At 40.5% G+C, this 18,368-nt stretch overlaps 1 protein-coding gene across 1 annotated transcript; it reads right to left on the bottom strand.

Moving 5' to 3' along the window:
• Positions 1 to 389: 389 nt before the first annotated feature.
• Positions 390 to 17,898, bottom strand: CTXN3 (cortexin 3). Its single transcript, XM_059919445.1, has 2 exons — positions 17,835 to 17,898; positions 390 to 725 (listed from the first exon to the last, which is right to left on the bottom strand). Exon 2 carries the CDS (start codon positions 633 to 635, stop codon positions 390 to 392), a length of 246 nt encoding a protein of 81 aa, XP_059775428.1. The 5' UTR covers positions 636 to 725; positions 17,835 to 17,898.
• Positions 17,899 to 18,368: the final 470 nt, after the last annotated feature.

The following is an 18,368-nucleotide window of genomic DNA, read 5'->3' as shown; positions in this document are numbered from 1 at the left end:
TAAAACAAACTGGGAGACGTGATTAGAACAAGGAAGTCTCTTTTGGCCCTGCCATCATATTCAGATCAGATCATTTCTAGTCTTTTTCTCTGGTCAGGTCCTGTAGGGCTTCATTTTAGGCAAAGTCACTATAGATGTTCTCATTTCACCATCACACACATTCAACATTCATTCATTGAGTAAATATTGAAATTTAAACCTTCCTATTTTGGGTTAGGAATATAAACCTCCATTTCCAATATCCTCAAAAGTTCACTGAATAAATGGATTGTGGTTCTAGAACCAGATATGGTTAAAATTTGAGTTGCTGAGAACGTTGACTAAAGAGAATCCTGCGCCCAGACATGAAGCATTTCTCCTCCTCAGGATGGGTTCCTGCTCCTGTCCTGTTAAGCAAGGGCATGGTCAAACTGCCCTTTCTCCAAGCCTTCAAGTCCGTCAGCCCAGGTCGAGGTTGGCATGCTCCGATACGGGTCCAGAAGAATCCGGAAGCACCTGACTATGAGGATGCCCAAGAAAATAAACAACAAAATTACAAAAACAAATGTGGTTTTCTGCTCCAGAGACATGCTAGAATCTGATGACACGTTCCCAAGGGGCACTAGGGGTGAAGGGACAGGCGGTCCTCCATCCATCGTCCAGGGAAGCTAGAGCACAGGGTCTCCCAGGTTCCTGCTCTTCCATCATCAGCCTGCTGAGATCATGGTGGTTGCACCTTGAAGAAGCTGCAGAGTAAAGAAAGGGAAGGAAAAAGAGTAAACACCGACGGGCAACTTTATTTCTAGGCTCACCATCATATTTTTCAGAGAAAAGAAGGAATCTCTAAACTTTCTCCAAGGGCTGGGCCAAAAGAAAGTCATGTAGTGATAGAAGAATAGATGCCTAGGCAGTGCCTGCCATGTTCCCTCTTGTCTTTTCACATCCTATTGAGGACCCCTCCCTTAGATCCCTTCCATCCCCACTGACTTACTAAAATCCCATTTTATGTCCATTTTCCCTCCAGCCCAAATGAAGCCAGAGCCCTTTACTTTGTCTGTTCTCAACACAGCTGAAACAGGTATGCATTTTCAGGAAGTTCTTTATGAAGACACTACTAATCCAAATGGGAAATAGAAGAAAAATGAGGACCATTAACTGTGTACATTTACAATACAAAGATTGCTAAGTCTGTGAAGTTCAATGAAAACAGTGGAGAACTGGGTACAGAACCTTGTGAGCCTGTGTTAATGACTCCCTAGCCATAAGCTGGCGGACTAGTACAGCAATACCTGTTCAGTTCCTCCCTTCCCACCCCTGGTCTCCACTCAATGAGCGCCGTCGTGACACCCTGGACCAGTCTTCTCCAGCCTCGGCCTCTGTACAAGGCAAAGTATCAAGTCTTCTTCTCCTAGCTCAACATCTTATAATTCCTAGGCTTATCCCATAACTCAGGTTTTAGAACGGGTACACAATTCATTTGGGGGCTGCACTGATGGGCAACCATTCCAAGAAGATCCAGTAAATAACCGAGTCATCTCAATTCACATTATCAGCCACATCTCCCTATAAATGAGTCTGGGGTCTCACTTCTTCACAGGGAAGCCACGACTAGAATGATTTAAAACTCAGTTTTAATTTGCAATTTTACCACCCTATGCTGATTACAAGGCAGGTGCAAGGATATGGTTAACCCTCTTTGCAGCCTAATCACGTGTTTTGAGAGGCCTGCTAAAATATAAATATATACTCTTATTCTCTGACCCTTTCACCACCAACCCCTTTTAGATATACCAAAGTGAGGAGAAAATAGAGATGAAAGCATTTTGAGAACTCTACAAATCTTTATAAACTGTAAGCCTCTCCCTTCCCAGCATATTGTGTGGTGCCCAAGTTCCTGTTAAAATAACTTCATTTGGTCAAATCATCAAAGGTCTCTATTAAATTGCAGTATTTTACCAAGGAAAGTGACACATTAACACATTAGTAGGGATTTGTCTTTGAATACTGTTCCTATTTGAAGGAGGGAGAAACGTGGTAGATAGAAAGGAAATTGAAGGAATATCTTGCCGGGAGTGAGGGGCTGCTAGAAAGGACTTGTGGGAAGCAGACGTGGGTACTAGGAGCAGATCGTCCAGCAGGAGAGTCCTGGGGAGGGATGAAGGAGACTGGGTAGAGATGAAAAGAGCAGGAGATGGTTATAAAGGGAGATGGAGATCCAGAGATCCAGAAAGAAATGCCAACTATTTCACAATTTTGCCTGGGACTGATCGAAATCTCTAGAAAAGCCTGCTTGATTTGAAACCTGCAATCAGCTAATCAATAATTTACAAATTTGGAAAGCTCAACAGCATGTTTAAGTTAAAGGAAGCATCAGTATAATAAGATGCAGAAAGAGAAATACGTGTAATCACTTGGCCACCACAGTACAAAAATATTCAAAGACCTCTGAATTTTGTAAATGTCTGTCTTAGAGTAAAATGTCCCTTTTTGGTAGAAATGATTCTTAGGAAATGTTCACGATTGCTTTTACCTAAAAAATGAAATGTTTCTTTTAGATGAACAGTGGAATTTGGGCGAGTAAATTATTTCAAAAGATTTTGACACAACCATCATCAGTGTTAATAAAAATAAAAGGCAGTTATTTTAAGTATAAGAAGGACCAGAGTTACTCGTGACAGTATTTTAATCCTGACTGGCTTCCCCCATCACGCAGCACACCTGTCTTCCCTTTGCTGGGTCCATTTGTGTGTGCTCAGGAAATAAAGTCTAATTTTAATATGGACTAAGGGAACCTTAGTTAAAAGATGCCATTTTCAAAAGTCATATAATACATCCCTTCTCTCAAACCAAGCTCCTTGAACTCTGATGTGCACAAAGTGTTTACACCCTGAATCAGTCACGAAGCCCCATGTGAGCAGTCAATCCCAGCCACGGTCCTCTCACTATCGGCCACTCACTTTAGTTAATTTGCAAAGAAGCCCTCTCTTTCTTTCCCCATACTTCCTCTATACTGCATCATGATTCATCATTCTAAGCTCAAGTCTTACCACTCCTCCCCTCAGAAAACCCATGTGCTCCCATGTCCAAGACCCTAACCCACCCATTAACCCGCTTATGGACCCAATGCCCTTGTTTTTTCTGGACCACAAATTAGATCATATACTCTGACAGTGGAATTTTTCTAAGGTATTACTATATTTTCAAAATAAGTTCAAAAAGCAACAAAGATCAAATCACATTTGGTTTTGAGTAAAATGACCAGTGGACAAAAACAAACTTACACGTAATTGATCTGCAGACACCTAAGGAGAGCGTCCTGACTCTGCTCTGCAGCTCCACCTGACACCTGCTATTCTTTGAACACCTCCAGGTTTCCCACCTCTGAGCTTTGAGTCATGATGCTCTCTGCCTGATGCTCTCCTCCTCGCCCTATTCCCACCTTTGGCTTTCTCCCCCTCCCTTGGGGTCCACACCAAATCCCACCTTTCTTGGTGGAGCCTCAGTCTCTCCCTTCGCCCAAGGCACCAGGGCTTCCTGCTCTGTCCCCAGCAGCATTTCACCTGCATCCTGCAGCAGCACCTATTACAGGATGTGTCTCCACGGTGTTCGTCACCTTCCCCTTATTAAACAACAAGGTCCTTGAGGAATTCCTTGCTGCTCTGGGGTCACTGGCTCTCTAAATAGAGGTTGAAGCAAATCTCTGGCCCCTTAGAGTCCAGGGAACTGAATTCAAACTTGGAGGTTCTGGCTGATACAGAGAAGGGGAAAAAAAGCACATGTCATCCAGCCTAACTGGGATGTCAGACCACTGTGTTTGAAATAGATCTTGTTTCAAAGAATCACAAATAGTCTGGGTCACAATGACACTTTAATAGTCATAAAGCTCATGATTTAAGAAGCAGTTGTTTGGTTTTTTTAATTCTCTTTGGCCTCAGTGCTGATGGGTCCAAAATATAGAAATCAGCTGGAATTAAGCACTCTCCCTATGTTTAAGGGGTCAATCCTTTCTTACCTATATTGTTTTTTTGGTGGGGAAGGGTAGTCATTTAAAATATCCTAAATCCCATTGTCTTACATGGAAACTATCAATGTCAACACGTACCCATCTCAAGCTTGGGTCCTTCAGACTTTTCATCTCATTAGCATCTTATTTTACAATTTCACGGTAAGAAAAAATATTTTATCTGGAGAAAATTTATCTTAAAGCAATGACGTGTTTCTTGTCTTATTTTTCAAGTGGCAGCAACAAAATCAGTTCAGTGCATTTGCCCCCTTGTCCTGGGAAACCACACACAGGCATTTGATTTCACCATCTCCCTTCTGTGGTCCTCAACTCAGGCGCCCTCCCTCCCGCAATGAATTGCAATAACAGCTGCAGTATATGCAGTACGTGTGCAGTCCTGCTTGGCACGTAGTGAGTGTTCAAGAAATAGGTGATGATGAGCGACTGTTTTCTCTTTTACTGATTTTTGTGCAAAATGAGATTTATTTCTAATTTTCCAGGCAGGAATGGAGATTGTAAGTAAACCACCCCAAATCATAAAATTCAAAAGAGTAGCGGCCCCCAAAAGAATGTTGGAATCAGTAGAAAGTCGTCATCCCTCAGCTGTTAATGGCATGCAGGGTACAGTGAAACAACGCAGTCTGTATTTTAAGTACTCCGAAACCACATAATTGCTGTACCTAATTTTTAAAACTTCTAGGCCACAAACCTAGTTATATGACTTGACATATTTTCAAAAGTAGCTGTAAAAAGTAGTTCGTCCATTGAGCAAGAACACTCACAGGCTTGTCCAGTGTACACTCACACATGACGGACAGGATACTTTGTCCCACAAAGACATCCTGTGTACCTTGTTTATATTTATCTGGCAGCGTGGTGAGACCCATCTGTAGACTGTAAAAGGAAGGGAATTGGCTAGGTAAGCAGGACTGAATTTGCAACGACTGGCAGGGACAAACTTCCTCAAAGTGCTGCACTATCCTGCAACAGTTCTGAAACTGGCTGTTGAAATGTTAACCTGGCTTTTAATGACTGAAGTAATACATATCCTGAGACTGAGGCAGAATAGAATCACTGTGGACTTTTTGAGCTAAAGAAAGCCTCAGCTGCATGGCTGTTTGTATAGCTGGAGTGTCTGGAGGTACTCCCCCCCCTCCATCCCACCCAACCACCCCAGACGTGTAAGCGTCCCATCAACCCTATTATACATCTCCTCCCACAATTGTGAGCCCTCCACCAAAGCCACCTCATCTCTTTTGGAAATTCTGTGGATGAATCCAGTGAACAGCAACTTGCATTCCAGGATATATATGCGAAGGTGCAAAATATTTCCTATAAATTCAAAGAATTCATGGCCCTCTTGGTGGCCAGCCAAGACCTTCAGGTAAAGATTTCCTGGCTCTTTCTAAGTACTTCCTGCATTTTAACCACGACTCCCCCCACCCCCATTTTCTCAGCTCACATAAATACATGGCTACTTCCATATTCCTCTTTTCCAAATACAGCACTCCTGTTCAAATACAATAGCCCTGATGCTTCCGAATTCACAGAATGGTTAAGAGTAAAATTATTTTGAACACTTAAAAAATAGACCAAGGCTAGTAGAAAGTCCATAAATAATGATTTTAAAGACAAGCGAATGTGGTCAGCTACAAATGTCAACAGGCAGTTTCAGAACTGCTGCCAGCCCCCACTACTGCACCAGGAAGTCTGTTTCCTCTGCCCATCCCTGCAAAGTCAGCCTGCAGACACGTCTGCTTGGGTTTGGGAGTGAACCCTGTTGTACCTGGTTCACCATGCTGGTCAGCAGGAGACCTTTGTCTTCAGCCTGAGCCCTAACCTCAGTTAGCCCTAACCTTCTTCCCTATCTTCATCTTCCTCCTAACATCTGCTTAAAGGGTTTTAAAGGCACTGCAGGGCAAAGTTGCAGCCTTGCTGAGGGCAACAGAAAAATACCCTGCAGGTGCCCAGTCAGTAAATGGGGGTATCAAAAGGCACCACTAGCAAACGGAACTTTTAACTTCAAACAATAAACCTTACCGTTCTACTCAGTTTTCTTTCCCTTTCCTTGTGTGTTTCCTAGTGAGAGAGAGTGCTTGCTGATACCTCAGAAGGCTAGGGCTGCACACTGCTCATCACCCACGGACACCAGGGACGGTCAGCACTATCATTATGTTGGGTTGTGATCCTTCGTAAACAAATTAGAACATCCCTGTTACATTTTGGAAGGTTGGATGTTTTAGGTGAACAGAAAAAAATACATTGTAATGGGCAAAGAGCTTTCAAGAATAATTTACTGCAGCTTAGCAAAGAAAAAAAGCCTGTTTTACTACACTTTATCCGGTATCTGTAGCATTATAAACTTCAGCATGCTTTAAAAATAAAGGCATCATTACATTTCACCGGCTCGCATTAACTTTACCTAGCAACTATTTAATTAGACTTTATCTGACAGCTAGATCTAAATTCAGAACTTGGATCCAAAAGGCATCCATGCGATCATGGCTCATGCATATATTTAAAGTTAGAGAAAAGCATTTAATTAGCCCATCAGAGATACAGATTTTGGTCAAATACCTGGATCTGGCTGAACAAACACTTGATCCATTTCCTGGTGGAACAGTTACAGGTAGTTACAAGCCTCTTTAGTTTCCATTCTTCCCGACCAAGCTGTGCTAAAGCAGTAGACAGTGGTAAGCTGCAAGCAGCTGATGGCACACCCCAGAGCTAAAGCTGTTGTTTTCAGGCTTAGAAACTTCCCATTAACACCCCGAGTTAAAGAAGCATCCTCTTTCTGCGTGAGGCATCATTAGCGGCCAATACAGCTGCTTCTCTGAGGCGAGCCATGATTTCGGTTCTGCCTCAGCAACTCTTCAGAGGATTCTGCTTCAGTGAGTAGGAGGCAGTATCCCAACAGTGTGTCTGAAATCATCTTCAGCAAAGCATTAACATTCAAAAGGAGTATGGGGGAAAACATCACAGGGCATTCTCATACCTTTTCAAAATCAAAGCCATCAGTCTACCAGTGCTCTGCAGTTCTCTATTGATTGTTGACACTGTTCCTCTCTGGGGATGTTAATTAGCACCTTGCAGCCACCAGCCTCCATATTGATCATGGTTTATGACCTTCAGGCCAACTTAATTAATGGCAAGACTTCTAGGGAAGGGCATCAACTTAGCATTTGGGAGATGAAGGGAAGACTCCCATTTTCTAAAGAAAACAAAATTGCCCTTTCAGAAAAGCAGCAGTTATGAGGGGCACTGAGGAAAGAACAATTAAAAAACAACAAAATCCTATTTTTACCACCTGCTTGTAAATTGACTAGGCAGTCGGTTGCCAGATCCAGTGTGTCCTTTGGCCAGCCTGCATAACTGTGACCTTGGCAGTTACCTCACCCCACACAGGCCATCAGAGACCACTTGATGAATAAAGATAGACCTTTGTTAAGAGAAAGTTGCACTGATTCTAAAGATTCTAGTTACATGGCACAATACTTATTTTCCTTGGATAGAGTGCCTAAATAAATTTGGAAAATATTTTAGGATAAAATTCATCTTAAAAAAAAAAAAAAAAAAAAGTGCTTCTCTGGAAAGAATTCAGCCTAATCCTTAAGATGGAACATCCTTGTTTTTTTTGGCAACTCACCACTTTCTTTGTTTAAGGGGAAGCACAGTTAGCAATAATACCCACCCACCAAATGATGGGGTGCATTGTATTTAAAGCTAACTCTGCCTGTGCCTGTCAGCTCTGCTGTCTCTTCAGCTCTTGTGAGAAGCTGGCCGTGACCCAGTAGCCCTAGGGGACTGGAATGGAGCTCATTTTCTAAGAGGAAAACCCCCATCTGCTAGCAAAGAGACAACAATCCTGGATAAGCCTCAGACCCAAGGAAATTCAAACGCTAAATGTTAGGATCTAATGTCGGAATCAAATGCTTGGCATTAGAACCTAACCTCACGAGAAACATGAAGGTTCTTTCCCCAGATGTTTTCCAGATTTTTAACTGAAATTCCTTTCCAATTAGTGTAACTTACTGTATCTTCACACACACACACACACACACACACAACAGTGGAACAAGTGAAATCCAACAGAGCACTGCCATTCAATACAAACTGGTGTCCTTCATGCTTTTCAGCCGACGGTGCTGGTGGACAGAACGCCCTGTCTCAGTAATGCTAACAGAGTGTGGTTCGGGGAACATTCTGACCTCACCCTCACTTATATACTTGTCGTTCCATGTGGTAAGAAAGGACTCTAGTTAGAAACGAGCCTGGATTACTGCGGGTTCCCTTGCCCGGAGGCCCCCACAGATATTGCTGTCGCCTCACTGTGGGTAGAGGTGGCAGGGACCACAGGAGGGCTGTAGCTGTCCTCTAGCTACTCTGCAGGCTGAGGCCATCCCAGGGAGATGAGTGCCTGCCCTATTTTTAAAACTCTCCAGAGAAGTAGATTCCAAAACCCCCTCTGACAACCTCTGTTTAAACTAACTCCTCCGTTGCTTACTTAGTCTAGATGAGTCGGCCCCTTTCTTTTTATTCTGTCCCCGCTGCAATCGTTAACCACCACAAGAGTCTGTTAGAATGCGCTTCCCCAAGGAAGCTGAACTAGGTAAACCAAAGAACATTTGATGAAGATCTGTTGCTACAAAGATCTTCCAGTCAAGTTTGGATATTTCTTTTATAGGATAATCATCATTGGAATGATTGGTATCAGCCCCTCTTCCCATGCAGTTACACTACTCCATTCATCATGAATTCTGAAGCAATGAATAAAGATTTACAAAAAGTTTATTTCTTTGAACATTTCATAGTAGGTCCTAGTCCATTAGCCATTAATAATCTTTATAGCTCTTCTCTGAATTCCTCCACAAATTTCTGCTTTCTTGCCCAGCTTTAAACGGGGAGCGTAGGAGGCTACACAGAGCTGTTTCATGTTTCAGACTAATATGAAATTGTGATGAAATAGGATGATTTCATAGGTTATATATGCTATGCTTCTCTGATCCATTCTGATCCCAGGGTTATTCTTTGGTGTCAATTCAGTATTTCTTTTTACTGCACAACACCGTGAGTTAATATTGTTGGAAATCTCTTTTAAGAACTTTCCCTACCTTCTCTTTTCCTACCTTTTGTTTCCCTTTTAATGTTCTTTAGGTTACAGTTCTTTCCTAAATATCCTATGCTGCACTTTTTCATAAAGAAATCAACAGCGAATATGAAAAAAAAAGGTTCATGAGCGGTCAAGCTTTATGCCAACACAAGGCTGTGCTATTATTACTATCATTATGTTTCTTTCTGACTCTGCCTAATTCTCAAAATAAAATTGAATTGATTCTTGGTATAATCTTCAAAACAGAAACATGATTTTCTTTTCATTTTCATCACTAGATTCTTGGTAAAAAATCTTTTCTTCCTTCCTTTGGGTACATTTTTCTTTGATGTCATTCAAGGAACATTCATTAAGTTCATTCATTAAGGGTCAGTTATGTTCTGTGTTCAGTGTTGCAAAGAATAAAAGCTATGGATAGTAGGTCCCTGCTTGACTTGGTTCAGACTGTGCACTGCACAACTCTAGGAGGTTCCCTGGTAAGGGGCCCCAGGAGCTCACTTTCTAGCAGTGGTTGCTAAGCTTCCTGACAGATGAGCCCACCTCCACCACTATTTCCCACTTCCTTACCTCCCCTTCACTACTCACCCAGCAGGCATCTGAGTTATGTCCTTACCTCTCTACAGGACCTGATTTCACAAGGTTATCTGTGGCTTCTAATTGCCTCAAGCAAAAAAACAGAAACCAAAACCAAAAAAACCTTTAGCATTAATCTTCCTTGTTCTCTGTGGCAACATTGGACATGGCTGACCACGCTCTTCAAGGAAGGTCCAGATAAAAGAATACACAGAGCAAGATGGATGGAGTGGCAGGAACTGACATCTCAGCCCTTAGAGCCCCTCTTCTTTGGTGCCTTCTGCCTTCAGAGGCTCTCTTTTGCCTTCCGAGGTTCAAGCCAAGTGTAACTCATGTGACTACCAGAAAATGTGAAATTGAGGATGTAAAACAGGTAGACTAGGATATACATTAATGACTCCATCACTGTCAATTCATTAAAAAAGAATTGAAAGTCAGTTTAAGTGTGTCATTTGTATTTTTAGGTCTTCTTAGTTTAAAAAAAAAATCAATACATATGTAACATGAAGTTAAAAAGAAAAATCGAGATTAGCTCAATTTCTAATAGCCCTCTGATTTGCTGGGTCTAAGTATAAGTTTATCCACTTGGCTATCTTCACAGGTCAGTGAACATTCAAAGTGCAAGGGAATAGTCAGGAAGGTTTAATACTATTCACACCAAGCCTATAAATTAGGATCTATATTCAAGCATTATTAAAAGCAAGCAGGTTAAAGTCCAACTGCAAATTGGCAGCCTCCTGGTTTAATCTTTTCTTGAATGCATTTCTGTACACATCGCATCTGTGGTATGGTGAATACTCAATTAGCCAATGAAGCTGGAACAGAGAGGTATTCTAAATGAAAATGGGAGACAAACAATGCGTGACTCAGTGGAATTAGCTTTGAAAGAAGGAAAACACTGACAGAACTTTATACTTGTCAGGATTACAGATTGCCCAAAAAATTATCATTTGTTTATTTATTCCTTTCTAACTCAAAAATAATAAAGCATATGGGAAGGAAATACATCATGCTCATGAAAAAGCTGATGTCCAACCCTAAAAAGGAACAACTTCACAAGATACATCGTATTAATTTTATTTAGAGACAATATTTGTAAAATTTAAGTTATTCTAATTACAGTATGAAAGTGTAAGAACATCACTATGGATTATTCACTGTTCAAAGGAAACTCACACTGAGGAGTTAATAGCCTGGTGGGTAAATTTATTCTTTTAAAATGACTTGTGCAATAATAACAATTTTCTTGATGACTGTGAAATACTTAATGCCTTTAGAATGTCATATAAAGTGCCAATTAGAGTTTTATACAAACCATCCCTCTGAATCTTTATGCTGTCATTTGGCATTGTTCTTTCCTTCTGTTCAACGGCTGCATTTTAGAAGAGAAGCTGCATGGACAATTTGAGGATTAAGCAACTTAGAACATTAAGATGATTTAGAAAATGAAATAGAAAGTACCTGAGAATTACTGACCTTTTAGCCTGACTTTTATACCTGACAAAATTCTGGAACTAAAAATCTTGCCACTGTAAAGTTAATTTGAAAACAGAGGAGAAAAAAATCATATGAAGTAGTTTAAAAATTCGTGTTGAAAAATTATGAAAAACCAATCTCAATTTCTGATATCTATAAACTTGTAGAAATTATGAAAGGAGGCTGAGAAAGTGGTAATAAGCAGAAGTTATGGTGTGTGATTACTGACTGCAAATTTCAGCTGCCTCAGCATTTGATAGATTATGTATGTAATCAGCTGCTGCTTGAAAAAATATTTAAGTTTACAAATATTTCAATGAGATCAATCAAAAGTTCCAGTCATATAGCATATTATGTTAAAAGGCACATAATGAAGGTACACGTTTCTCTTTCAATTCTACATTCCAAACCTTGATAAGAGGCCTACCATCTATAATTTTGCCTTTAAATAATACATATTAAATGTTTATGTATAGCAAGTACATAAATGTTATAAATCATCTGTTTCTGTTATTAATATTAAATTACATCAATTCACTTATAAATAAAATAAATTAGTATTAATATTAAATTACATTACAAGCTTGTTAAGCATGCAGATTTGAGGGGCCCGCGTCCAGATTATTTAATTCAGTAAGGCCAAGAATCTGTATTTTGAATAAGAAACCAATATGATTAATGATGTAGTGCGTATGAAGTCTACACTTTGAAAGTAACATAGTTCAATGTTTTTTTCCTCTCCTTGAATATTTGGCCATGTTAGGCATTTTAACTCCGTGAGGAAAGAACCTTAAGCTTAAAATTTGGGGTATCACAGACCTCTTTGAAAAAACGGATTGAATGCATGGACCCATCATTAGAAAAATGCATATATCCTGCTCTGAGAACCCCTGGCTGAAATGCCCATTCAAAATACATGCATCTCCTCTTTCTTCCTTCCCTCCTTCCTCCCCTTCTTACCTCCTGTTAAAGTGGTAGTAAACACGACCATAATAAAAGCCCATAGTGGTAAAGACAACAGGGCAGAGCAAGAGGCAGAGTAAAGCCTGGTCTATTTCTGGGAGAGGAGAGTGGATGGAGGAGTGCTGGCTGGTGACGCCAAGCTTAGAAAACATGCACCGGAGGCTGCAGCTGCGTAGGAGGTGACCGTGCAGCAGGGAAGACTAAGGTCAGGAAGAGAAGAGGGGCTAAAAATAAGAAGAAGTGGAAGGCCTGGGGACAAATGAGTGACCCCTCTGCCCTCCCAGGTTGTAGAGGTAACTAACTAGTGGGCCAGGAATCCTGATGTAGCTATCAAGATGGGTGGTGGTGGGGACTGAGGGAAATCATCACTTATGACAGCAGGAACAGAATAGAGGATGTCAACATTGACCAAATAGACAAGAGTGAGGTCGATTATTTAATTTAAAAAATCAAGAGAACTAAAAAGGGCAACTGTTAAAATTTCCTTCTCCCTGGGGTTAGACCTAAGAGATGAGCAGTGCACAGAGTAGCTACTTTTCAGCATAAGCCTTTCTAAGCAATTTGACTGTTTAACCATGTGCATGTTGTTTTAACTATGTGCAATTTCTCTTTGCAAAGACGGTCAGTGTAGTATGAGCAAAACATTAAAAAAATGAATAAAAATCTTGCCTGAAACCCAATGAGTCTCTTTACAGTGTTATTCTAAGTACCAGCAGCAAATGGGGGGATAATTCTTTGAGAACAGAGGCTTCCTCACACACCCAGAATCTCCCCTCAAGGGCTGTGGTCCATTCTGCGTATAAGTAAAGCTGATCCTTCTCCATCCTCCTCAAACATCTTGTGTGCACTTAAAATCTGATTTCTTGTAATCACACACAGTGCCGTGGAATCTAAACTATCGCCCTAGTTTTCCCATAACATGCAGACAGTGTCTATTTTATACGTTATCTGTTTATCCATTTATATTGCTAACTTCTATTTAATTATTTGTTCATTTATTTATGTATATATATTTATATCCCCTTAAATTTCAGAAGCGTTTGAAGAAAGCTGTGAAGTAGATTATATGTCATTAGTGGTAGCAGACTTTTTAAAAAATTTTTTATTATGTATTCAATGAATTTTCTCATTGCTAGGAAAGGCTAGATATACTTGTTTTCAAGTTTTGAAGGATAAAATCATTTTAGAAGGGTTGTGTGGCTGAAGCACTAGATAGCATATTTAATCTAAAAAGAAAAATCTAGGTTTTTATAAACTTCATTTTGTAGCAATTGTACATAAACAAATGCATAGCATATATTGATACTTCAATATGTTCCGTGTAGATTACTACCACAGAGGTGAAAATGCTACATGGAAAATTAATAGGGACTGAATAGAGTTCAGTAACAATTTTCAAAGAGCTTGTGAAAAAGTCAACTCTTCATTTGAAATGCTCAAGGATAGCACCTTAAAATAACCCGAGACAGAGCAGATTATCAGCCAAGTCTCACTTCCATTTGCTTTTGTCCTCATGAGAATGCCCTTCAGTGTTAGTTTCAGAAAAGGCCCTTGTTTTTCTTCTCAACATTTTTCTTAATTCAAAAGTAGATGTGGCATCAGTTGAGAAAAATGAACATTTAGTGTTCCCAGTAACCCCATAATTGGTGTTGCATATCACGAATATAGTTTGGGGCTTGGGTCAAATACCAATACAGTATTCAGTGGACTATGGATTACTAACGTGTAAGCCAAGCAAAGCTGTGTTTGCAAATGCGAAAAGGATGCAGAAAAATCTCTCCATCATTCCCTGCACATGCCCACGTTCATAGGCCTAGTCAGGATGGCAGAATGGGACATTCATCATTAACAGAGACCCCTTCCCTGGTCCTACCTTAAGGATTAGCCTCTGTGATCTGAGACGAGCTCTCACTGGCTCCTGGGGCTCTGTCTTGATTTCCCTCTAGGTTGGAGTCCATGCCTTGTCTGGCCACCTGATTACAGTTCCTTGCATCTTTTTCTTAAACCTCTCTCATTCTGTAGTTCCCATCACTACAAAACCACTTCCCTATTCCTAGGCCCCCTATTTATCTAAAATAATAAATTACATTTCTTCCTTCAATTATTGTCCATTCAAAGGCTACCTGGCTCAGAGAACTAAATATGGCACAGAAGAATAATGGAACTTATTTTTTCAACTCCTGTCAACAACTACTCTTTTTATATCTTCTTAATATCTAACACCACAACAGCAACAGTAAAATAATGATGATGATGATGATAATTAGAATAACAACACAATCACAAGAATATAACTCAGCAAATTTGTACCTTTGGTCTTCTTTGACTTTGGACTCTTATAGTGGCAGGACTTGAACACTTTTACATGTTTTTATCCGGTGAAAGTAGTGTGTGTGTGTGTGAAATTGTTCAGGCTTTCTGATTAGCCTGAATACTTAGATACTTGAGAATAAAGAAGGCTGGATCTCCTATTAATGTATTTTTCACTTGACTGGCTATACTATTAGCGGAGGTAATAATTTATCCACAGACTTCACTCTTTGTTACAAATCGTCCTAAATAAACATTGTAGTTGTATTTGTTCCTAGTTGTCTTCTCTTGCAACATCATTGTCCTACTTTGCCTGTCATATTAAAATAAGTCTAACCAGGCATGACATTAATTACTGGCTTCCAACCAGTAATCTTCATTTGTATCAGTCAAGAGCAGCTAGATAACGCTGTGATTTAAAAAAAAAATTTTTTCAGTGGCAACAAATAACAAAAATTTTATTTCTTGCTACATGTTTATTAAGGGTCATTTGGGCACTCTGCCCTGATGTCATCATTATCCTCGTCCCAAGACTCAGACAGAGGGGCCAGCCTCTACCAGATGTGGAGGTAGAGGGAAAAGAGAGCATGGCAAACATGTTCTTGTTCTTAAGACCTCTGCCAAGTGGCTTAAATTGCATCGGAAAAAGCAAATCTCAAGGCCACATCTGAATTTAATAGGCTGAATAGTATAATCCTTCCCTAGGTAGGAACACAGAACATTGTCAAACAGTGGCATAGTCCACCATTACTAGACTAGGTAGACTAAGTTAACTCATTAACTAGAATTCTGCCCTTTACAAAGCTACTCCTCATAGATTATGCCCCCTCAATAACCTTTCTTTGGCATCTCAGCATCCTTGAGCTTCAACCTGCACCAAACTGTCTCCCATCCAGCTCCAGCTCCACCTCATCTAGGTCAAATCTCCTGCTTAAACCTCCTTGCCTCCCCTTTGCTTCTAGTCTCCGTTTGGATTTTGATGCCTGGGTTCATTTGGTTTCTTTAGCCTCTGATCTGTTGGGTCCTCTTCTGGATGCAGAAGACAGCATCATTAACTCAAGGATGTAGCTGAAGGATACCCTGTACACTCTACTGGCCTCCAAAGGCGTTCAAGGGATCATCAAATATGTTGGACACCTTCTGTTCAGATCTTGATTCAGGCACTGTCTGTGAAGATTGACTTTTTGGTTTGGTTGTCTTAGCCTCGATACCAGAGGAGAAGATATCATCCATATCATCGTCAAATATAGACTTAACTTCCACTTTCTTTTTGGACTTTTCTTTTCGTTTTACAGTTAGGTCAGCAAAGATATCAATGTTATCATCAAACAAGTTGGAGTCAAATGTATCATTTCCTTTCTAGCTCAGCACAATAAGGCAGTCTATTGAGCATGTTGCCTTTCTGATGCAATCCCAGAACCTTCGGCTCTTTCATAATGGGTTGTCACAGTCTGACGTTTCCAGACCCACTCCCACACCGTGGCTCCAGCCTAATGTTTGAGGTATCATACCTGGTACCTCACAGGTACCATGCCATCCCAGGATACAAAGTATCATTATTACTCCAATTTTATATCTACATAGACAGAGTTTGGGGAGGTGAAGTGATTTGCTCAGGAGCACAAAGATCACATTTAAAATATTTTTGCCCACCTCTCACTTTTATGCAGGGCCTAAGATAAATAGACATGGCAGTGTCTTAAAATAACTCAGAGTTTGATAGAGGCCTTTGGAGAAACAGTGACATTCATTTCTTAGTGGGCAGGAAAGGTGGATGTGGACACTGCAGGAGACTGCATCCAACCTGAATTTTGAGCATTGCCCCTCTGGTCTGCAGGAACATCTCGTTCCTGCAAATAGAAAGACAGAGCATGGCCTTGGTGAGTCTGAGGGGTGGACGGTTGGGAGGGAGACAGCAAGCTGGATCTCTGCAATAAGGCAGCCAACCATTTCTTGGGTTTGAGATCCTACGGGGAAAGTTATTTAGGTGCCTCTTTTTCATCATTCTGACCTACTTGCAATGTTTCAAAAATAATTTTTTGTTAATCAGAGACTATTCGTATTTGTCTTCCTTGTTCTCCTGTGCCATCTTTTATTGTTCTACTGCTTTTTTCCAGTTGGACAGAACCTCTGAAATCCTTCTTGTAACCACCATGACCTTGGCCAACCCCTCTCCTAGATCCATATAGAATCAGAATTTTAAATGGGTGGCACCATTTCTAATAAGGTAGAAATGACCATTTAGACTAGACTCCTCAAGGCATAAACATCATTTAATGGATTTTGCTACTTTGCTGTCCTCTGAAGAGAACATAAGCCTGAGGCCTTCCTGAGTGCAGAGGCAAAAAATCTCTTCAGAACAACAAAAAAAAAAAAAGAAAGAAAGAAAAGAAAAGAAAGAAGGGGAAGGGAGGGAACGAGGGAGGGAGGAAGGAAGGGAAAGGAAAACCCACTCTCATACCTGAAGTCCATGTTCTTAATGGGGACTGACCCATTCACCTTCTTGCATGGATTTTGAGTTTTGAGGTTAATACGGGTCTTGAAGTGACCACCATGTATGTAGCAAGATGACTAACCCAACTAGTGGGCAGCTGAGTTCTCTTGGTCCTTTGCTACCTACCTCCACCTCTTACATTTAGACAGTTAAATTTGCTCTTGAGTTAAAATATTACATTATAGGTGGCTCCAAACTGAGCATAGAACTGGGTCTGGGGTTGGTTGGGGGAATAGATTGTCTGACTTACAATTCCACGTAAATTATTACAACTTGATTTAAAGAAGAAATTTTCATCAATATTTTTTATGTTCATGTTTTATATTATAAAATCATTTCTCAAAACTGTACTCTAATTAGCTTGGAACCAAACGAGAGCTCCATGCTCCATGTCTATGATGTTTTACTGTAGGAAGTATCAATAAATAAGGCAATCAATGTTTTGCTACTCGAAGAATATTGAGTTCCTTTATTTCAGGGAGAATGGTTTTGAGTCTCAGGCTATATATTCTAACCAGAATGCAAACTAGCTGTAGTTTGGAGGGACTCTTCTACAGTTTTGGATATGATAACACACGAACAGTATAATCTACTACTCATTACACTCAGAACAGTATAATCTACTACTGATTACACTCAGAACAGTATAATCTATTACTGAGAAAAGAGGAATTAAGAGTTACCTTAGACTCCTGGGTCCTTTGAGTTGTGACCTGGGGGATACAAAGTAGTGCAAGGATATCTGCATTCTTACACTGTCTGTGAGACCAAGTCATCCTAAGCTCTGGTGTCCCAGGCTCCCCAGCTGTTAAATCAAGAAGGGTATAACTAGACCTAAAATTCTATGATTCTCCATCTATCATGTGCTCACAAGAAAAAATCACCACTGTCTTCCCATGCTTGGAAGAGCTTACCAGAACACTTACCTCCATCAGGATACTGAAGGGAGTACAAGCCCTTCACTCCACCTCTGCAAGGCGGAATGGTTCCACCAGCACTTCAGGAGGAAAATTAGAGGGAAATTTCCATCTGAAGGATGAGAGAGATTTCTTGAGTTTTCTCGCATGTTTTTCAGAAAAATATTTTGCAGTGTTGCCTTTTAGACTGCTTCGCTCAAAGACAGACGGAATAGGGTAACTCTACATTACTATTTGCCTTGAGTCTTCACCTGCGGAGTCAGAAGTCAGCCATTGGAAGTTGAGGAGTGAAGGCTCTGAAGCGTGGTGAGAAGCAGGAGGCATCTTTTCCTTTTGCAGGAACTTCCATCCAGTTCTAACATGTACGCTGGCCATTCTCTGGGGGCAGAAGAGAGAAGCAGGTCTGTTATAGATGAAGCACAGTAGCAACTTCGATATACAAGCCTACCTTTAAAATTGAAAATATCAGCTATCTAAAGTATTTTCCACAATCCATTTGAGTATCAAAATAGTTCAACATCGCCTGTAAACCAGTCATAGGGA

This window comes from Balaenoptera ricei, chromosome 3, assembly GCF_028023285.1.
Source record: "Balaenoptera ricei isolate mBalRic1 chromosome 3, mBalRic1.hap2, whole genome shotgun sequence".
Taxonomy (NCBI): domain Eukaryota; kingdom Metazoa; phylum Chordata; class Mammalia; order Artiodactyla; family Balaenopteridae; genus Balaenoptera; species Balaenoptera ricei.
The sequence above is the reverse complement of the archived record's forward strand: the minus strand, read 5'-3'. Positions and strand labels throughout refer to the sequence as shown.